Source organism: Felis catus, chromosome A1 (assembly GCF_018350175.1).
Source record: "Felis catus isolate Fca126 chromosome A1, F.catus_Fca126_mat1.0, whole genome shotgun sequence".
Lineage (NCBI taxonomy): Eukaryota > Metazoa > Chordata > Mammalia > Carnivora > Felidae > Felis > Felis catus.
Genome location: NC_058368.1, coordinates 209,217,999 through 209,241,331, shown reverse-complemented (window position 1 = coordinate 209,241,331; position 23,333 = coordinate 209,217,999). Strand labels below are relative to the sequence as shown.

The following is a 23,333-nucleotide window of genomic DNA, read 5'->3' as shown; positions in this document are numbered from 1 at the left end:
GCAGTGTTTCACATTTTTGAGCAAATGATTGAAATGAAAGCATACATCTCAAATCTAAGACAAATACACAGCAGACAGGACAATTAACTAGATATGACAGACTAATGGCAAAAATGTTGTAATTCTTTATCCCTCCTTATACCTATCCTTTACGAGTTCGATGTGCCTCTCATAACAAGGAATATATTTCCCATTTTTCAATGGACTCTTTTTTAAAGTTTATTTTGAGACAGAGAGAGAGAGAGAGAGAGAGAGAGAGCGAGCGAGAGCGAGAGCACGCACGCACAAGCAGGGGAGAGGTGGAGATAAAGGGAGACAGAGAATCCCAAGCAGGCTCTGTACCATCAGCACAGAGCCTGATACAGAGCTTGAACTCACAAACCATGAGATCATGACCTGACCTGAAATCAAGAGTTGGACGCTCAACCAAGTGAGCCACCCAGGTACCGCTGGATTCTATTTTTGAATCTAGGTTGGCCTGGAGATATTCCCCTCGTCCAGCGAATGAAGTGAAAGTGATGGTAAAGCCAAATCTAAACCCAGTTATCAAGAGGCTTTGCCAATTTCTACCCTTTTTCATGGGACCTTGCTACCACCAAGTAAATAAACCCCGGCTAACCTGCTAGAGGATGAAACCATGTGAAGAACCACCCAGCTGTCCCAGCAGATGCCATTCAACATACAAACATGACCCTAAACATGTGCGAATCCAAGACTAGCAGAGCTCTCTTCAACCTCAGGGCTGATTGCATATAAATGAGTGAGCCTAGCCAAGATCAGAACTGCCTAGCTGACTTGCAGACACATGTCACTGAGTTATGGGGTGGTTTGGAACACTACGTATTGATATGTACGTGTATACATATGCATATATGTAAACCACAGCAACAAATATAGGTGGTCATATGATAAAATAGTTAAACAATAGAATACAATCTTATTAATGAACAAATGAACTAAAAGTGTAAGTAAAATTTAATAGAAATGAATGATGGCCCAAATTTAGAGTTAAAAATATTCACACAAAATGGGACAAGGTGAGCAATAGTTGGGTTATTCCATACAAAACTTACCCCATGATTCGAGAAAAGTAGATGCAAATACCATTGTGTTTTCCAGAGTACACGATCTCTGGTGCAGCCATACAAGTCATACTTGCGGCCTGAGTTGCTGGATTTCCTGAAGCACACACTGGTGTTGACATGGCAGGAGGGTGTACACCTTGTATGCACATAATAAAGACAAACCTTTAAATTTAACCTTAAACATTCAGAATTCTCAATAACCCAAGCCTGCGTGTCTAGACCCAAAGGTAAGAATATTTACAAAAATACTAGTATAAACAGATATTGAATTTGGTTTTCCCTGAAAAGAAGAGACTCAGACTTGGATGGGTGCTCCCAGGTAGGCTTTCAAGTGTCAGCCTGCAGGATAAAAGGAAAGAAAGCTTGCAATCACTACTCCTTAAACTGGGAGTCAAACAGAGCTAATTATACAGATGACATGGCTCATTAAATCCTGGTACCCAAATAAGGAGCTTTCCAGGCACACAGCTAAAGGTGTTCCTATGCAAAGGCATTCATGGCCAAATGTCAATACTTGCTTGGATGTGATTCATATTAAATTATGATTTTCAAGACAATAGGGCAAGTTAATCTTTAACTAAGTATTAAAGATAATAACAGTGTTAGCTCTTCAAATAGTATAGCAATGTAAAATAAAGAACCCAAGTACCTTGAGATGGTGTTCCCAGAAATGTTGGATTTGGGTATGAACTAGTACTAGGAATAGGAGAACCTGAAAAAAAGAATATAAAGATTTATAAAATAATTTCTCAATCTTTTAAATCTGATGAAATTAGAGAAGCTGTTTCTAAGCACGAGTGAGGAGTGGTACCATCTGTGACATATTCAAGATTTAGAGACTACTCTTATTTCTCAGGAACTTTCTAACTATCTCCACTTTGGAAAACACTGAGGTGGGAGTTTACTCATTAAATCATTCACCTCCTTCCTTTTGAATGTCAAACGAGTTCTGTAAATACACTGGTTATGTATTATTTGTTCTCTAACATAAAGAACTCAATGTTACCATATCATCACTTTCAAGAGTTGGACATCTATAGAATTATTCACCCAATAAAACAGTAGCAGTAAACAAGATATAATGAAAAGGTTTGTTCGTTAAAATATGCTATATGGAAACTACATAGTTTCTAAAATTCAAACTATTAGAAATAGTCTCGGGGCACCTGGGTGGCTCAGTTGGTTGAGTGTCTGACTTTGGCTCAGGTCATGATCTTGCGGTTGGTGAGTTCAAGACCCCCATTGGGCTCTCTGCTCTCAGGACAGAGCTCGCCTCTGCCTCCCTCTCTCTGTGCCCCTACCCCACTCTGTCTCTCTCAAAAATAAATAAAAACATTTAAAATTAAAAGAAAAAAAAAGAAATAGTCTCATTTTGGGGCACCTGGGTGGCTCAGTTGGTTAAGCGTCCGACTTTGGCTCAGGTTATGACCTCGCGATCCATGAGTTCGAGTCCTGCATTGGGCTCTGTGCTGACAGCTCAGAGGCTGGAGCCTGCTTTGGATTCTGTGTCCCTTCCCTCATCTCTCTACCCTTCCCTCACTGGTGCTCTGTCTCTCAAAAATAAATAAATATTGAAAAAAAAGAAAGAAATAGTCTCATTTCAATGTTTCATACTCACTAGCGTAGACAGGAGACCCTAAGATGGGACCCACGTTACTTGGAGCAGGGAGAGTGGCTGGAAATCTCATCTGTGCTTCACCACCATACCTGTTTTTGTGACAAAAAAAGCTAATCTTATTCAGTGAAATTATCCACCTTAAAAGCTGGAATTGTTCCAAGTCTTGTTTAGCTCCCAAATAAATCCTTGAAACATTAGAGACTTCATGTATTGTGTTTATAATGCTTACATATAAGCATAGATTTATAATACTTAATAAATGTTGACTTGAATCTCTACCAGAAAGAATTATAAGGGACTCCAGCAATTTCTAAGAAGGGTCAGTACTATCCAGAATTTACTTAAGAGTATATGACACTGTAATTTTTATACAGATTATGGTTAGACAGCACTGGAAAAATTGTTTTAAACAAATCAGACTTCAAATTCTTATCTTTAGCTAAATATTTTCCAAATAAAAATATTTCTTTGATACCAAGTTTCCTTAAAGTGATTCAGAATCCCTCAATGCCAATGATACAAATAAAGCAGAATCGGTAGAGTGTTTCAGGAAATACAAAAGATATAGTAACTGGAGTAGAAAGAGGTGAAAAAAGAATATTAGAAGTTACCTAGAGCAAGGGTAACAATTCATACATTGTGCTAATCTAGCAACTTCCATTAGTGTTATAATCTTTCCAGATTTCAACCTTTTGCAAAAGAATTTTAGTAACTTGCCTAAATACTTCCTCAACTGTTTGGCAAGCCCTTAAAAACCATCATGCTGGCCAATGCAACGACTTAAAAAAGTGAGCAAGAACAAAAGAAAACGGACATATACCTGAAGAAAGCCCGAGTAGCCCATGCAGATACTTCTCTGTCACAAGCAGCAGTGGAACAAGCAAGGATAAGGCAAGTTGCACAAGCCTGGTCTTCCTGTTAAAAAAAAAAAAAAAAGTATCTTGCCTTATATTAAACATAAACATTTATTTATTATATTTTATTTTAAATGTTTATTTTGAAAGAGAGAGAGCATGAGCAGGGGAGGAACAGAGAGGGAGAGAGAGAATCCCAAGCATGCTCTGTGCTGTCAGCAGAGTCCTATGTGGGGATCGATCTCATGAACTGAGAGATCATGACCTGAGCTGAAATCCAGATTTGGACATTCAACCGAATGTGCCACCCAGGCGTCCCAAACATAAACATTTACAAAGAAGTTTTGGTTATTGCTGTACCCTGTGTTTAAGTCTGTGCCTAGCACAGAGCAGGTGCTCAATATATATTTGCTAAGTGAATGAGATCAGGTGGTATGAAAAAGGAGAAAATTTATCATAGGCACTATCATTAAAGGGTCCTTTCTTTTTCTTTCTATCTAGATTCTATTTTAGTTTATTCCCCTAATTTTTTTTCCTCATGGTCTTTTTACCTTTTAGAAAATAACAACAGTAGCTAATATCTATTGAGTACCTGTCACATGCCAGGTACTATTTTAAGAGGACAACATATATCAATCCCCACATCATATACTACTATAATGCATACTTTTTGGTATGTATGTATGTATGTATGTATGTATGTATGTATTTAGAGCAAGAGAAAGGGAGAGCACATGCATGTGTGGGAAGGGCAGAGAGAGGGGGAGAGAATCCCAAGCAGACCCCACACTGTCAGCACACAGCCCTATAAGGAGCTTCAGCTCACGAACTCTAAAATCATGACCTGAGCCAAAACCAAGAGTTGGAAGCTAGCCGACAGAGCCACCCAGGCGCCCCTATCCAATGCATGTTTTACACATGAAGAAACTGAAGCCCACAGAATTCAAGTACTCTGCCCTTGTGGTGGAGCTGGTGATTTGAATCCAGTGTCTCTGTATTTAACTTTGATCTGATATTCTTGATCTTAAGCTTTCTGAGTTTTACCTTGTCAATTGTAGCTGTGGCTCTGAAATACTAACGGCCCCATCACTATTGCCCCTAATTTTTTCCTCAGGTCATTGGCAAAAAAAAAAAAAAAGATTTGTTCATAAATGCCTTGTGTTTTATCATATAAGTTGGAACATCAGTCTCTTACTAGTATACTTTAATAAGAACTTATCAATAACAAATGAAAATCTGAGTTTACTGCATAAGCTTTACCTATTGAAACTGCTCCCAAATATTAGTATATACATAGTGACTAAAGAAAGGAAGGCTGCTAAGATTGCCTGTTAATTATAGTATTTTGATCCTAACTTACATAAAATTGAGCTTTGACTCCCATTGTTTCATTTTTTAAAATATATTTTTTTTAATTTTTTTTTTTTTAACGTTTATTTATTTTTGAGACAGAGAGAGACAGAGCATGAACGGGGGAGGGGCAGAGAGAGAGGGAGACACAGAATCGGAAGCAGGCTCCAGGCTCCAAGCCATCAGCCCAGAGCCCGACGCGGGGCTCGAACTCACGGACCGCGAGATCATGACCTGAGCTGAAGTCGGACGCTCAACCGACTGAGCCACCCAGGCGCCCCTTTAAAATATATTTAAAAAAAAAATACAAATAATTACCTGATGTAATTTAAAGAACCTTTCAATTTCTTCTCCATCTCCACCCACATTACTCACAAGTAGATGCCTCAGTTGATCTACAGGTCTAAGTTTATGAAACATAAGACTCCCCTAAGAAGTTAAAAAAAAAACCACATAAATACATAAATAATAGATTTATAGAGCATGGGTGGATCAACTGACACTGATATTTTACTTAATAAAATCAATAAAACAAAACCCTTCAAGAATACCAAGCAAACCAGTCAAAAGGAACATCTACATTTCAATTCCCAATCTATACTAGATCTATACGTCCACAGACAAAATTAAAGAAGAAAACACTGCTCTGTAAGACACATGACATGTTCACAGGGCATGTACTATCACCAGGCATAAAACACAGGTTTATAAAATGTCGTATCTACAGAGCCAGAGCCTTTTAAATTAATTTGGGATTTATTCTTTGGTGAAGGTCAGTGTTTTCTTATTAGATTTAGAAAGTTCTGATATAGGTTCAAGTAAATACTCGAATTTAGAATATGATAAAAGCTGTCCCTCAGAGCAGAGGATTAAAGTTAGATTATCCATTAATCATGTTGGCATAAACATGTCCATTTAGAAAAAAATGCTGGATCCTTAATCATACACCAAGATACACTCCAAACAGATCAAAGATTTAAATGACAAAATAAAACTATACTAGTACTGAAATAAACTATAGGTGAAATTTTTATACACCCCAGAATGAGGAAGGTTTTGTTTTTGTTTTTTTTGCTTATTTCATAATTCCCAAAGATAACAGAAAATTTTGACTACTTATATGTTTTATCCCTAGGGGAAAAATCTCAATAAACAAAATGAGAAACTAGGAAAAATATGACACTAAAATTACAAAATGTCTCCTTAATAAAGAGCTTCTATAAATCAAAAAGAAAAAGAAAATTTGATAAAATAGGAAAAGATAGTTCATAGAAAAATAGACATTTAAAAAGACTGTCCATCTTACTCTTAATAAAATGATGTATTATAGTTGGGACAAGATGTAAGGAAATAGGCACTCAATATTCATCAATATTGAGTATATGCATATATGTATGAATACAGGGGAATCTGGCAACATTTATCAAAATTAGAAATGCACATATTCTTTGACCCAGCAGATGCAGTGCTACAGCTTTATTCATACAAACAGAAAATGATACATGCACAAGATTGTAGCATTACAAACAGCAAAAGATAATCCATTAATAGGGGCCTCATAAAATATGGCACATGCATATAAAAGAAAACCTTTCAAACACAAAATGAGAAAGTTCTTTATATGATTATATGGAAAGATCTCTAAAGTATATATCTGAAATATAAAAAACAAGATATAAAACAGTGTATAGAATACGCTACCATTATTTTATAGTTTGTACATCTGCACCTCTGGAAGAACACACAGATGCTGATGACATACATGGGTCTGTAGGGAAGGGACCTCAACTGCAAGGAAGGATTTACTCTGCGTACTCCCTGTTATGCCATTTGAATTTTGTTAATGCATTACTATTCAAAAAACAAATGCCAAGCAATGTTTTTAATAAGTGAGAATTATAAAAAACTTGGGTTATTTTATTTTATGCCACTCAACACTGGTATTAGAAATGCTGCTTTAGAAAAAGTATAACACTTTATAAATAAGTTTTTTGTTGCATTTTTGGTACTTAACAAATTATTCCTTAAGAATATCTTTAAGAGTAAAACTTCCTGAAGCACTTAAGTAAATGACTCTATTAAGCAAATATTGCAGAATATCTTAACATTAAACACTGCTTCTTTTTTGACCCCACCTTAAGAGAACATGTACATACCTGTGCTGAGAGGAGAACAAATTTCTTTGGAGGCAACATGTGCTGCTGTACCACAACTGGTGAGTCAGTTATGGGAATATGATCCTTATTTAAGGGTGTAATAATTTTATCTACTTTCAATTCATCTATTGCAGAGAGAGCCCATGAATGACCATCAACACGGGTTGTCATCTACACGGAAGAAATAAACATTTTATACCTGTTATTAAAGTTACATAAAGCAAAACCTTCTAAAAAGGAAAATATATAGGTCTAATCTCTAAGAAAATGCAGAATTTCATAAATTAATAACCCATGAATGTGAACATTCTCAAGTTTCTATTTAACGTTCTACTGTCTATTCCTCTAATAAGGCCATCTTCTATGACAATAATCTTTCATACTAGAAGGCAGAGGCAAAATTTTCTTATGATTAACTGTAAACAGGGGTGCCTGGGTGCCTCAGTCGGTTGTGTCTGACTCTTGATTTCAGCTCAGGTCATAATCTTGCAGTCATGGAGTGGAGCCCAGGGTCAGGCTCCACACTGGCAGCATGGTGCCTGCTTGGGATTCTCTCTTGCCTCTCTCTCAAAAATAAATACATAAACTTCATTTAAAAAATAGATTAACTGTAAACAGTATTTACTAGGATTACAATTCTTTCAATAACGAAAAACTATATCCTACCATCTTTCCAGGATTGGATAGGTTTAATACTTCCCTTTGCTGACATACAGATTTTTGTTCTCTTCTGAAGTTTTTGCTTTCTAAGCTACTTCTTTTTAAAGTGTTTTAATTTTCTAAAGTACTTTTATTATAAAAAATTTCAAACTTCTAAAAATGTTTAAAGCACAATAAATGTCTATATTCCCAATACCTGGATTCAATAACTATTAGCGTTTTGCCATATATAAATATATACGTATATATTTTTTTAACTGAACCATTTGAAAATGACATATGTCACTGCTATATACTTTTCCATGCATCTCCTAAAAATAAGGGTGTTTTCTTAGATAACCATGCTACTGTAACATTTAAGAATGTTAACAATAGCCTAATGCCCAGTCAATACAGAATTTCCCCATTGTTCTAATGTCTTATACAGCTGTTTTGGGGAGAGTATGATTTGGTTAAAGTCCATGCACTACACATTTATATTTGGTAACTGTTTTTCTTTTTAAAAGTCCACATTTGGGAACAAGTATTATACAAATGAAAGGATACGATACATAGTATTTGCTAAAAAAAAATAACAGTTATCATTTTTAATCACTTATTGAGTGCTTCATATATGCCAGGCAGTATGCTGAGTGCTTTACACACATGAACTCATTTAATCCTACAACAAACCCACAAAGGTAGGTATTCTTATACCTATTATAGACAAAGTAATTGAGGGCCACAGATACATTAAACACTTTGAGCCACAGCTTTAAGGAAATGGGAGCCAGAATTCAAACCTGCACTTTCTAACAATGTGCTTCCATCAGGATAAGGTTTGTATCTTAATGAGTTCTGAATCCTCACAGTCTACCACAGGATGAGACACATAGTCAGTGCTCAGTAAAGCTTAAATAATGGGGGGAAAAAAAAAAAAGAATGAGAAAAATGCTTTTTGCTTCCATACCTACCCTCTACCCCAGCTCCCTGGGCCATGTCAGAAACTTGGAAGAGCCCATTCAAACCACGCCCCCATCCCTGGGGATGCTTTCTTCTTCCTGTCATCTACATACCTTTCCTGCTCCTCATAACTAAAAGGGCTTAAGTTTGAGAATAACCAGGAAGCAGTTGGCAGCAGCTGGAACCAAAAATGCCTTTAAAGAGATGATTCCAAAAGGAGTATATTTATTTGGTTTGATCAGCATCCTCAGGGGCAAGCAGCATGGGTTATGCGAGGGCATTTAGGATTAACAGATAGGGGTAAATAGGGGATACCAATGGGAAGGAGCATAGATGGCTCCCTTAGCCATACTCTTGGTGGCACTGGCCTCTCCTTAGCTCCTTCTATGCTGAGGGCTGAGATGAGTAGCCCAGGTGTGGGACTGGGCCAAGGCAGGCTGGGGCGGCAAACCTTACCTAGGAACTCTGTGTCGACATCATGGAGTATGTGGTGATATCTGCTTTTAAAACACAACCATGTGTTTGTGTGTGTACATTTGTATATGCAGGGAAGAGATATGAAACAAGATGGGGAAAGGGTTGGTAATTCTTTAATTATGGGGGTTCGATTTATCATTCTATTTTTGTGCACGCTTGAAAATTTCTACAATTAAACAAATTTTTGAATGCAGGCAGAAATATAAATTAAAGGCATCATTAAGATAAAATTCTAAGTCATAACTATAGTGGATGGCCTCATAATTAAATAACTGAAAATCCAATATATTTAAATGGGACAAAAGTCATTTCAGAAAAAACATGCATTTTGGGGTACATTATGAAAACCATTCTGAAAGGGCTCCAATGTCAAAACATAGTTTTAATGATTAACCAACCTCAGAGGAAAACAAAGAATTAACAGAATTCACTTATTTTCGATTTCTAATCATATATGAGTATTCAAGATAAATATCACAACATAAAGATTCTTACAATTTTACTCTTCACTTAATATTATAAAATATATAAAAAGTTCCTTAAGATTCTCAGGATAACTTACCTGGGTTTCCATCATTGGCTTTTGGAAAGGAAATGTATCATGGTTAACACACCACAAAATGTCATTATCTTCATTTTCTGAGGCTGCCATCAGTAGAATACCTAAAGTTTAAAACACAAAATCTTATGGAATGCCAAATAATATGCATCCCTAATTACCTTAATTAGTAATATTAGTTACTACTAATATTAATACATATAACACATATACATAACGTGCATCACAATAAGTAAATAAGTTACAAAATAAACAAAAATTAATCCCCTAAAAGGACATATAATTACCGGTAGGGTAGAATCATCAAGTGTTCCAGATCTTCTACTTCATTTCTTTTGGGTAAACACTTTTTTCACATCTTAAAATTTCTATTTTTTTTCCCCTAAATATAATTTATTGTCAAGTTAGCTAACATGTGTATATAGTGTATATAATACAAGTATACACTTGTATACTATAAGTGTACTTGTACACTTATAGTATATAAGTGTACATAGTGTGCTCTTGGTTTTGGGAGTAGATTCCCATGATTCTATTATTTTTTAGTGTTTATTTTTGTGAGTGAGAGAGAGAGAGAGAGAGAGAGAGAGAGAGACAGACAGACACTGGGGGAAGAGCACAGAGAGACAGGGAGACATAGAATCCGAAACAGGCTCCAGGCTGTGAGCTGTCAGCATACAGCCTGATGTGAGGCTCAAACCCATGAACCAGGAGATCATGACCTTAGCCAAGGTCGGATGCTCAACCAACTGAACCACCCAGGTGCCCCTTAAGTTTTCTATTTTAAAAATGTTTGCTTATTTATTTATTTTGAGAGAGAGCACAAGTGGGGGAGGGGCAGGGAGAAAGAGGGCGAGAGAGAATCCCCAGCAGGCTCTAGGCTCAATGCAGAGCCTAATGTAGGGATTGATTTCATGACCGTGAGATCATGATCTGAGCTGATATAGAGTCAAATTCTCCTCACTCTTTGCAAATGACATGACACTCTATATGGAAAACCTAAAAGATTCCACCAAAAAACTGCTAGAACTGATTCATGAATTCAGCAAAGTTGCAGGATATAAAATCAATGCACAGAAATCAGTTGTATTCCTATACACCAACAATGAAGCAACAGAAAGAGAAATCAAGGAATCGATCCCATTTACAATTCCACCCAAAACCATAAAATACCTAGGAATAAATCTAACCAAAGAGGTGAAAAATCTATAGAAAGCTTATGAAAGAAATGGAAGACACAAAAAAATGGAAAAATATTCCATGCTCCTGGATAGGAAGAACAAATATTGCTAAATGTCAATACTACCCAAAGCAATCTACATATTCAATGCAATCCCTATCAAAATAACACCAGCATTCTTCTCAGAGCTAGAACAAACAATTCTAAAATTTGTATGGAATCAGAGAAGACCCCAAATAGCCAAAGCAATCTTGAAAAAGAAAACCAAAGCAGGAGGCATCACAATCCCGGACTTCAAGCTGTATTACAAAGCTGTAATCATCAAGACAGTATGGTACTGGCACAAAAACAGACACTCAAATCAATGGAACAGAAAAGAGAACCCAGCAATGGATCCACAAATGTAAGGCCAACTAATCTTTGACAAAGCAGGAAAGAATATCCAATGGAATAAAAATAAAGACAGTCTCTTCAGCAAGTGGTGCTGGGAAAACTGGACAGCGACATGCAGAAAAATGAACCTGGACCACTTCTTTACACCACACACAAAAATAAACTCAAAATGGATGAAAGACCTCAATGTAATACAGGAAGCCATCAAAATCCTTGAGGAGAAAAGGCAAAAACCTCTTTGATCTTGGCCACAGCAACTTCTTACCCAACACATCTCCAGAGACAAGGGAAACAAAAGCAAAAATGAACTATTGGGACCTCAGCAAAGGAAACAATCAGCAAAACTAAAAGACAACCAACTGAATGGGAGAAGATATTTGCAAATGACGTATCAGATAAAGGGTTAGTATCCAAAATCTATAAAGAACTTCTCAAACTCCACACCCAAAAAACAAATAATCCAGTGAAGAAATGGGCAAAAGACATGAATAGACACTTCTCCAAAGACATCCGGATGGCCAACAGACACATGAAAAAATGCTCAACATCACACATCATCAAGGAAATACAAATCAAAATCACAATGAGATACCACCTCACACCTGTCAGAATGGCTAACATTAACAACTGAGGCAACAACAGATGTTAACAAGGATGTGGAGAAAAAGGATCTCTTTTGCACTGCTGGTGGGAATGCAAACTGGTGCAGACACTCTGGAAAACAGTATGGAGGTTCCTCAAAAAATTAAAAGTAGAACTACCCTATGACCCAGCAACTGCACTACTAGGTATTTATTCAAGGGATACAGGTATGCTGTTTTGAAGGGCCACATGCACCCCAATGTTTATAGCAGAACTATCAACAATAGCCCAAGTAGGGAAAGAGTCCAAATGTCCATCGATGGATGAATGGATAAAGATGTGGTATATATATACAATGTAGTATTACTGAGCAATCAAAAAGAATGAAATCTTGCCATTTGCAACTACATGGATGGAATAGAGGGTATTATGCTAAGCGAAATTAGTCAGAAAGACAAATATCATATGACTTCACCCATATGAGGCCTTTAAGACACAGAACAGATGAACACAAGAGAAGGGAAGCAAAAATAATATAAAAACAGGGAGGGGGATAAAACATAAGAGACTCTTAAATATGGAGAACAAACAGAGGGTTGCTGGAGGGGTTGTGGGAGGGGGGATAGGCTAAATGGGTAAGGGGCATTAAGGAATCTACCTCTGAAAGCATTGTTGCACTATATCCTAACCTGGATGTAAACTAAAAATATAAAATTAAATAAAAAATTAAAAAAAAAAAAAGATGCTCAATCAACTGAACTACCTAGGTACCCCAACATCTTAAAATTTCTAAAGTTAGGATATAGTTTGTAATCAATGGGCTTATGAATTAATTATTAACTTTAAAAAAGCATATTTAGTACATAAAAATGTTGTCACTTTCAGTCAATGGTATCTAATATTCAATGAAATAGAAATTCATGTACTGGTTATCCCAAACACATCATGAATAAAAATGATGAAGCTAAACTAGTGGAATGGCAGAGATAAAAAAGACTATAAAAGCATCATCTCAGCAATACTAGTTGACATGACAGTTTGATTTTGAAATTTAGTCTGCTGTGCTCAATTCTAGCCCCTCCCGCTAACTTCTTTCCTTTATATTGACTTTAGTGACATCAGTCTTAAGTCCATTAAGGTTCTAGGTTTTAAAACCATAATTAAGGTAAAAAACTAAAACATTCTAAATTTTATTGGAAAATTTGTTATTTTCAAATGGCTCAAAAGACATTCTAATTTTAACAATTAAAAAAAACCCCAATCTTAAATCTGATAGTATTTCAGAATTTACCTTTACTGTAAAGTGCTTTATGTACTTTTGAAGGTTTTTCCACTGTTGAAGATGCTGAGAATCCAGGAGGTAAGCGAACGTGAACCAGTGTCAATGTGTTAGGTCGTGCTAATGGCTGTCTGAATGGACAAGTGCTGAAATATAACCTTACACCTGATGATGGAGTAAAATTATACATCAGTAACAGAAAATGAAAATCTCGAGGTATATGTGTTATTGAAGCAATTCCACAGAGTAACACCAGACACCTGTTAAAGCCACACATCACTTTCCTGACTGATGCAAAGTCCTCATATGTAATATGACCTGAAGTAGATTTCTAAGAAACTGTCACTTGGAACTGACAGGTGAATCAACACATTTTAGTAGAAAGAATCTGCAATTTTAAGCCAAGGGAGTCCTTGTTCCTATTCAGGCTCTGTCACTGAATATTAGCCACTTTACTTTTTAGGCCTAGCTTTACATCTATAAAATGAGGAGAAAGAACCAGGGAAAAATTTCTAATTAATTTTCAAAATCTTTAACTTAATGAGTTATTAATATTGCTTGATAATTAATACACAAATAAAAATATATTTCTAATAATAATTTTCCAAATCTGCAGATTATCAAGTTCTAACAGCAATAGCAGACATATGAATTAAACAACATACCTGCATGTGTGACTGCCAATAACTGACAATCCAGCGATTCAGAATTTTCAATCACTGCTATTTGAACAATTGGCTTAAAAACAGAACGATCTATGGTCCTACAAGAAAGGAAAAAAACTAAAGTTTATTTTTAAAATGGTCTACTAAACATCTAAATATGCTAAAATAAGACTAACTTCTTAGAAAATTAATACAACAGCAGCAAGCGCCAGCAAAACCCCCTAAATATGAGTTTACATTAATATTGTTACAAGTAACCCTTTTCTGAAAGATCATAAAAGACTAATTCCATTGGGTAAATGGTTAATGAGGAACAAGGGGTTCTCAGAGCATCAAATTATCATTGTAAAGATTACCACTAAATAAAAAGAAGGAAAAATGAAACTTTATAACAGAGAGACCTGGTAAACAGCACCTTAGCCAAGTATTCCATAGTGCAAAAACTGGTAATGGGTACCTACTGATGTAACACTACAAGGAGTTCACATCATCTATGTAATACTGGCCAAAAAAAAAAAAATTGTCTATTTTTTTAATCTAATGACAATGAAAAAGACAAATACAGAAAATGAGATATTCTACAAATAAGACTCCAGCACCCCACCAAATGTAGGGAAAAAGAAAGACAGTGAGACATCTGTTCTATGTCAATAAGACAAATGACCAATGTAATTCACGGGCTCTGACTGAATCTGGAGAAAAATGAAAAGAAAAACTGTTACAAAAGATTTCTGGGACTATTAAGTAATTTAATATGAACTGTATAATTACAAGATAGTATCACAAAATTATTAATTATTTTAGGTGTGGAATTGGTATTGTGCTTATATAAGAGAGTTGGGAAATGAAGGCTGAAGGATGTAAGGAGGAAAGTCATGTCAAGTCATGTCTGCAAGTTACTTTCAAGTAGTTCATAAGAAAGAAAGTCAGCAAATAAGGGAAAATGGTTAACAACTGTTAAATTTGGATAAAGGGTGTATCAGTTTTTACCATGCTGCTCTTCTAGTTTTTCTGGGATTTGAAAACAATTCAAAAAAAAAAAAAAAAAAAAAAAGAAAAAAGAAAAAAAAAGTCAGGAGCCGAAAAAGGAAAAACTTTGTTTTAGATGGTCTGCCTTGAGAATTTTTTTTGTCCCTGAAAAGCAAAGAAAACATTGATTTTTCACTAGGATATCTCAATGCAGCAATGACCCAAGCACACAGAAAACTGAAGCTGAAAATTTGAGGCCTTTGTTATAAGAGAATTTTCTCACTTGAGCTAAATTAGTTGTGATACATGTAAATCATAGTGTATAGTGTCTGAAGACTTGGCTGTAGCCTTGATTCTAGTATTTATTGAGGAGTCACACTTCAGATAAATCATCACACTCATTAGTTTTAGTTTCCTCAAGAATACAATGCGGACAATACGACTGTAAAGTTCCTGTATTCCCAAAGGGCACTTGTGTCAATTATCAGACCAACTAATCTTATACAACGCAGGCCTGTTAAAAGGTTGGAGTGTTTACAAGTGGGGAACTTTGAGGCATGTAGTTTCTTAGTCATAACTCCTGTAATTGCCTGTACAGACAACCTAAACATGTCAAACTGTACTTTACACTGTAAAACCAGTCTGCCTTGTTTCAAACCATCCAACTTCAGAATTAAGAGTCTTTCTCTAGCAGCTCAAACAGAGCCTCCAATGTCATCTCCTTCAGCATTCCTGATCTTTTAGAGATATTTTGAAGAGAAAAGAATCTTCGTATGCTGTACACAAATAGCTTAACTATGCCTGTAAATGAAATGTCTGACAATAAATTACATATTACCTAGCAATGTTTCCAGCAGCAGAGACAATAGAATTCTGCGAAACTGAGGCAACTCTGCTCATTCCTTGTCCATCGTGGCCCAAATCATAAACCTGTGAATAAAAAATTGTACCCACTTAAACATAACTATAACCCATGTGTACTTTACAAAATAATCTTTTAAGTAATATTTTATTAAAGAGACTCCTCTTTTTCAGGGATCCTTTAATTGTGGCACTTCAAACAGATTTGGTAACATTCAGAGATTTAAAATTTCACAATAAAGGGACCCTGAGAAGTAGTTTTTTTTAAAGAATTTTTTTTAACGTTTATTGATTTTAGAGACACAGAGAGAGACAGAGCCTGAGCAGGGGAGGGGCAGAGAGAGAGAGGGGAGACACAGAATCGGAAGCAGGCTCCGGGCTCTGAGCTGTCAGCACAGAGCCTGATGTGGGGCTCGAACTCACAAACCATGAGATCATGACCTGAAGTCAGATGCTTAACTGACTGAGCCACCCAGGCACTCCGAGAAGTAGTTTTTTAAAAAAGCACACAGCCTATAGGAAAAGGCTGAGTAACTGAATCTCCTTCTTAAAAACAGGGATGTTCTTCCCCCCACTTAAATGGCGGTGTAATATTAATACTTACCTGTATTACTCCTTTCTCAGATCGTGTATATAAAATATTTCTAGAATTATCAATTGCAATTTGAAGAATAGGATCTATAAGACAAAAAAAACTCTACATTATTCTTATTTCTTCATCCAACATTTAATGACTGTTTACTATATGCTAGAAACACAGAAATAATTATACTCAGTGTGTTCAAGAAACTTCCAGTTTAGTTTAATGAATCACTGCATGAAGGGAAAAAGCTTAAAACTTCAGTCACAATGTTTTTTGAATGTATTTATCTTATCTCACTAGTTTTTAATTATTTCACCTGCCTAAATCTCTAATTCTATTAAAAACTCAGATATATTCATTTACTCATATTCAATTTGTTCTAGACAGACAAAACATGTATTAGAGGTTTCTCTCTCTCTCTCACATATACACAGTATTGGTTTAAGTACATACAGCTATTTTAGACCCACGCTCTGTGATGCTACATTCATAGGAACTTGGGAATAAAACCAACTCTGTCTATTTTATAATCTCTTCTTCCTTTAAACACCTTATGAATATATACCAAATGTTATTTAATAAGACAAACTTTTAGTTAAGAATGAGAATTTCTGGGGGCACCTGGGTGGCTCAGTCAGTTTAGTGCCCAACTCTTGATCTGGGCTCAGGTCATAATGTCATGGTTTGTGAGTCTGAGCCCTAAGTCAGGCACAAGTGCAGAACCTGCTTGGGATTCTCTGTCTCTGTCTCTGTCTCTGCTCCCCCAGCCCCAAAATAAATAAGCATTAAAAAAAAAGAATTTCTTAAGAAAACTGTGAAGTCAACAATCTGTTTAAAAAAAAAAACTGTCTGCCAAATTTATTGTTTTCTACTTACCATCTTCTGAGAATGTAAACTGTAGCAATGAAGGAACAAGGAAAGAAAGTGCACTCTTTGAGTGGTTTATTTTCCTACATCTTTGGCTAAACCAACCTGCTTCTGCCTTAAAAGGAAAAATTGAAAGAAGGAAGACCTGTAAATGTAGGTACACCCATCAAAGCAACTACCATATACCCATGTGTACAAAAATCCTCAAATGGTAATGAAATACCAACAACTGTCAATAGACATACTATTCAGAATATTGTTTAGTCCTTTAATTAAAGACAGAAAATGTAGTTAGCCATAATCATATCACTGCTCTCAATGAAATCAGCTATTTCAAAACCTCACAGTGCTGTTAATACATCCATATTTTAGTTATCTTAAAAATTCTTTTATTTAAAAGCAGTAAAGCAAGGGCACATGGGTGGCTCGGTAGGTTAAGCATCCAACTTCGGTTCAGGTCATATCTCAGGGCTTGTGGGTTTGAGCCCTGCGTCGGGCTCTGTGCCGACAGCTCAGAGCCCGGAGCCTGCTTCAGATTCTGTATTTCCCCCTCTCTCTGCCCCTCCCCACCCCTCTCAAAAATAAATATTTAAAAATAGGGGCACCTGGGTGGCTTAGTTGGTTAAGCATCTGACTTCAGCTCAGGTCATGATCTCGCAGTGTGTGAGTTTGAGACCCGCATCAGGCTCTGGGCTGACAGCTCGGAGCCTGGAGACTGCTTTGCATTCTGTGTCTCCCTCTCTCTGCCCCTCCCATGCTCATGCTCTCTCTCAAAAATAAATAAATGTTAAAAAAAATTTTTTTTAATTTTTTTAAATAAATAAAAAATAAAAGCAGTAAACCAAGTAAGTGCAGTTTATAAGAGCTCAAAGAACACAGGAGAGAGGCACCTGTATCATCTCTTCCCACTTCAGCTAAAAAGAAATTTTAACAACAGCAGCCATCACAATCACAGTCTACAGTGTACTTCTCAATGACTGACTTTTGCCATACAAGACCTTTTTTTTTTTTTTTTTTAGTTATTTATTTTTGAGAGGGGGAGACAGAGGTCAAGCAGGGGAGGGCAGAGAAAGAGGGAGACACAGAATCCAAAGCAGGCTCCAGGCTCTGAGCTGCCCACACAGAGCCCAATGCAGGGCTCAAACTCTTGAACCACGAGATCATGATCGAGCCGAAGTTGGACACTCAACTAACTGAGCCATCCAGGTGCCCCTCCCTACTTTTTTGATAATGAACAAAGCCAAGAGAAAATGGGTAAGAGATACTATGTAATATAAAAAACACAGCTGAGCAGGGTTGTCGTCCTAGCTCTGCCACTAATTATGTGACTCTAAGAATGTTACTTTATCAGTCCCCTAACATTTACCTTATGAAAAAGGCAGTAATACAATAGGGATAAGACATAAAAGGGCATTTCAGAGTAGAGAAAACATACATGACCAAAAATAAATGAAAAGATCCTCCCTCAACTCAACCAGAAAAAAAAAAATTTTCCCTCTAATCACATCAGCCAAAATTAGTAAATTTGATAATAGTAGCATTAGTGGGGGTTGGTGGTGGGGTACATTCACAGAAGCCTGCTAAGAGTCTAAAACTCTTAGAGGGCAATATGAAAACATGAAAATACAATTTTAAATGCATATACTCTATAACCCAACCATTAGAATTAAAAGTCTCTAAACAAAAAAGTATCTACACATATACAACGGAGGCCTGCAAAAGCATTATTTGTGAAGAGAGAAACTGAAAACTTAGAAGTCCATCAAGAAAGGATTTGCTAAGGGGCGCCTGGGTGGCTCAGTCAGTTGAGCATCTGACTCCTGATTTTGGTTCAGGTCATGATCTCACAGTTCATGAATTCGAGCCCAAATTCAGGCTGCACTGACAGCACAGAGCCTGCTTGGGATTCTCTCTCTCCCCCCGTTCCTCTTTTTCAAAATAAATTTTTAAAAAATTAAAAAAAAAAGAAGAAGAAAATTGTTAACAATTGTCTGCATTTTACAGACAAATATGCAGTAATCACAAAGCAACAATTTAGTGAGAAGCCAATTATGTAACAATAAGTAATAACCTAAGTAAAAGCATACATACAGAAAAGTACATTATGTAATTGTATACGTGTGTGTGTGTGTGTGTGTGTGTGTGTGTGTGTATATATATATAGACATACTTACATAAATACATAGCTATAGTTACAATTATCAGTGGATCATTTTCTAAAAAAATAATATTCAGAACTGATAATGCTATTTATTTCTAGAAGAGAGGACTAGGTTTCATAGGCATGGTATAGTCATGGAAGACTACGGTTTTAACTGTATGTATGAATACTTTCCCTAAGAATTTATTAGTATGCTTATATAATTAGAAAACAAAAGCAAAAGCTATTCCTAAAAATGAAAAAAATCAAGAGAGACAAAAAAATGTTTATAAATGCTAGACTTACTTGGTATGCTACTTCATATAAACAGCCGTCCTTTCCAGCCAAGAAAATTCTGCCATTATCAGTGGAAGTTATTGTTAAAAGGTAAGTATTATCAGTGGGAAGAGAATATAAGGGATCTGGAAGCAACTGCATTCCACCACACATACTGTCATTAAGAACTCCAGAACCTATTTTTTTTTTTAAAGAAAGAACACAGGAATCAGCTTATGAGCTTGTTTAAAGTTTGAGACAATCACTGCATTATCTTCAGAATTGTTATTTTTACTGAATTCTTATTGATCTATCCAAAAGCTTGTAGAACATAATTTTTAAATTATTGTAAAAAGTCTGATACAATTTATTCAAGTTAAATAGAACCTATAATATGTACATACATAAAAAATTTATAACATATAATAAGTTTAATATATGTAACATTATACATCAAAAACTCTCCCAAATTATTAAATTTTACAAACAAGCCTAAGGATGTGATAGTAATAATCATTAATTTGAGTCACTGAAATTCAACATTTCACCCAGATTGCCACAATGCAAAAGAAACCACTGAATGTACTAGTAATAAACCAAGGTCTTCTTATGTTAAAGGAAAGATTGTACATTTCGGTATTGTGTATGTTAAAATGGCTATTCAAAAAACTAGAAACGAAGAAATTGAAAGCACTACTGGAAAAACTCGCTAGTGTCAACTGTTTCTCTTTTACTACCATTTTATATTGTACATTTAAGGAGTGTATGTTAATATGGTAAACATATTCAAAATACTTGTTTGGTGAAGCTACTAACCTGAAAGGTACCATCCCTGTGGGGAAATATTATTTTGCTATGAGCAAATAGTCTGGAAAGTTAACTTAGTCAAAAACATTAGCTTTTAATTATATTAAACTGGCTAACATGTTTATTTTTAAAATACCACATATGGATTGCTATACCTGTTTGTAAATTAGCATAGCTAAGTCCAAGAATCACTATATCCACAGGGGTTGCCAAAACCAGCAGGTGCCGTACATGAGGTTGAAAGATGCCTAAGATAGAGGAGACATGGGTTAGGGATTATTCCAAAAAACTCCACTTACACTATTTAAGCACTAATAGACCAATGGCTTTATCATTAAAATGAACTAGTGATTAAATAGTATATGAAGGGGACACCTTGGCTGAATCAGTGGGTAAAGGATGAGACTCTTGATCCTGAGGTCGTGAATTCAAGCCCCACGTTGGGTGTGGAGGCTACTTAAAAAAAAAAAACCAAAAATCCTTTAAATAGTATATGAAATGTCTGAACTCACTTTAATTTGATGTTAAAATATTACTACCTGTGATCATTTAAATAAGTAAATAGTAATACAAAAAAGAACAATATTAAAAAAGAAACACTTCAGGGGCACCTGGTTGGCTCAGTCAGTTAAGCGATAGACTCTTGGTTTCAGCTCAGGTCTTGATCTCACGGTTCTATCTTTTTTTTTTTTTTTAACGTTTATTTTTATTTTTGAGAGACATAGCATGAGTGGGCAGGGGGAAGGGGCAGCAGAGAGAGAGGGAGACATAGAATCTGAAGCAGGCTCTAGGCTCAGAGCTGTCAGCACAGAACCTAACGTGGGGCTTGAACCCACAAACCGTGAGATCATAACCTGAGCCGAAGTCAGATGCTTAACTGAGTGAATGACCCAGGAACCCCATGATCTCATGGTTCTTGAGACTGAAGCCCACATCATGCCCCACACTAACAGCAAGGAGCCTGCTTGGGATTCTCTCTCTCTCTTTCTCTAACCTACCACTCCTCTCATGCAAGCTCTCTCTCTCAAAAAAAAAAAAAAAAAAAAAAAAAAAAAAAAAAAAAAACTTAAAAAAAATAAAAGAAGCACTTCAGTATTTAATGACATTTAAAATCAGCATTACATGGTGCACCTGAATGGCTCAGTCAGGTAAGGGTCCGACTCTTGATCTCAGCTCAAGTCATGATCTCACAGTTTGTAAGTTCAAGCCCCATGCTGGGCTATGCACTGAAAGTGTGGAGACTGCTTGGGATTCTCTCTCTCCTTCCTTCTCTGGCCTCCCCGCTCCCCGCTGCGTGCATGCACATGTGCTCTCTCTCAAAATAAATTTTAAAAACTGTATTAAAAAAAACTTTTAATTCCAAAAGCAGAATGGCATAAAATAGTCTGTTTATTAAAATATAAAGCTTTCTATTTGTACAACCACATTCACAGCAGCATCATTCACAGTACCTAAAAAGTGGAAGCAATTCAAGTGTCCACCAACAGATGAATGGATAAACAAAATGTGGTCTACATATACAATAAAATAGAATATGATCCAGTCTTTAAAAAGGAAATTCAGACACATACTGTAACAGGAATGAATCTTAAGATCATTATAAGTGAAATAAACCAGTCGCAAAGAAAAAATACCATATAATTCCACTTACGTCAGATGCCTATAGTCAAATTCATAGAAACAGATATGAGTTCATATATTAAATGAGTTTCCCAGATGAATTTATATATCAAAATCAGATAATTTATAGTTTCAGAGGGGACATTACCAAGTGCAAGCTTTTTAAAAAACTCATGCTGAGGTACTGTTTAACTTTATTTTCTTTTTATGGTATTAACATTAAGAAATGCGTACAGGCACGAGATGACACGTCATGTTACAATGTCCAAAAACAGTGCCTTACTGATAGGAATAAAAGGAAATATATCTTATGTTACAATTATGGACATCTCTTCATGTATATACCTTTGGCCTGCTTAAACGTATATAATGCCACAGAAAGTACAAAACTTTTACTTTCACTGATGAACACTGAGGGGTACAAAAGTCAGCTTTGTGTATCAAGCTTCCAGTCAGTTAGGCTGAAGGCACAGATCTTCCACCTAATGAACTCAAAATATACCTGATATTTCATGAAAAACTGACTTAAAAAGCCTAAACTTTATGAAAACTTATGTTTTCCTTAATAGAAACCTTATCTCAAAGTATTCAGTCACCAGGCGATGCCAAAGAAGTCATCTCTGATTACAGAAACTCTAGTGAAGTAGGAATTCTATGGATGATGGAGCTGGTTTACGACTTTGAGTAAAGAAAGGTAAGGAAAGTAGTATCTTGTCAAATGATGTCATCTTCTCTAAATCTCTCATCATTTATTCAAGTATTTTGCAACAGAAAATGGTAGAAATGGAAGCCATCTCCCTTCAGGATGCAGCAAGGTTAAATGACTGACATTTCTTCCTTTTGTCAACCTTCACTTCTTACCTATAAAGTGCATTATCTTATTAGCACCTTTTAGAAATTAACATAAGTTGTTTAGGTCTGTGGACCAGTTCCAAATTTCACTACTTTTGAATGAAAAGGTTTTAAGGTTTTGAAAAAGTTTTGAAAGAAAAAGTGTAATACTTGTGCACAAATATAAGCACTTAAGATCCTTTGCTAACCCATCTGCTTTTGCTGCTTTGATGAAGAAACTCAACAGAACCATACATAACTCACTGCATTTTTACAAAGGCATGCTTTGGCACTGAAAACTTGGCCAATGGTACCTTCAACTTCTAAGGCAACTTCAATGACAGTATGAATTGGTACCTTTTCAAGAGATGTTGGTTCAGAAATGAAAATACAAAGCTCTTCTCTTCTACTGCAAAGTCCACTGGCTTTCCAGAAGTAATTGACTAAGGGTGTTTGGGTGGCTCAGTCAGTTAAGCATCCAACTCTTGCTTTTGACTCAGGTCATGATCCCAGGGTTGTGGGAATGATCCCCATATTGGGCTCGCACAAAGCATGGAGCCTGCTTAATATTCTCTCTCT

At 36.0% G+C, this 23,333-nt stretch overlaps 1 protein-coding gene across 1 annotated transcript in view; it reads right to left on the bottom strand.

Moving 5' to 3' along the window:
• Window positions 1–23,333, bottom strand: part of NUP155 (nucleoporin 155) — a 72,063-nt gene that overhangs the window by 34,905 nt on the left and 13,825 nt on the right. The window contains exons 5-18 of the mRNA XM_011286474.4: window positions 20,459–20,551; window positions 19,527–19,693; window positions 17,090–17,195; window positions 16,235–16,308; window positions 15,608–15,699; window positions 13,801–13,898; window positions 13,148–13,300; window positions 9,705–9,805; window positions 7,064–7,234; window positions 5,226–5,336; window positions 3,524–3,618; window positions 2,704–2,792; window positions 1,735–1,797; window positions 1,074–1,221 (exon numbers count right to left, since the gene is read on the bottom strand). Coding sequence (XP_011284776.1) covers window positions 1,074–1,221; window positions 1,735–1,797; window positions 2,704–2,792; window positions 3,524–3,618; window positions 5,226–5,336; window positions 7,064–7,234; window positions 9,705–9,805; window positions 13,148–13,300; window positions 13,801–13,898; window positions 15,608–15,699; window positions 16,235–16,308; window positions 17,090–17,195; window positions 19,527–19,693; window positions 20,459–20,551 — 1,561 coding nt within the window. The remainder of the gene's footprint in view (window positions 1–1,073; window positions 1,222–1,734; window positions 1,798–2,703; window positions 2,793–3,523; window positions 3,619–5,225; window positions 5,337–7,063; window positions 7,235–9,704; window positions 9,806–13,147; window positions 13,301–13,800; window positions 13,899–15,607; window positions 15,700–16,234; window positions 16,309–17,089; window positions 17,196–19,526; window positions 19,694–20,458; window positions 20,552–23,333) is intronic.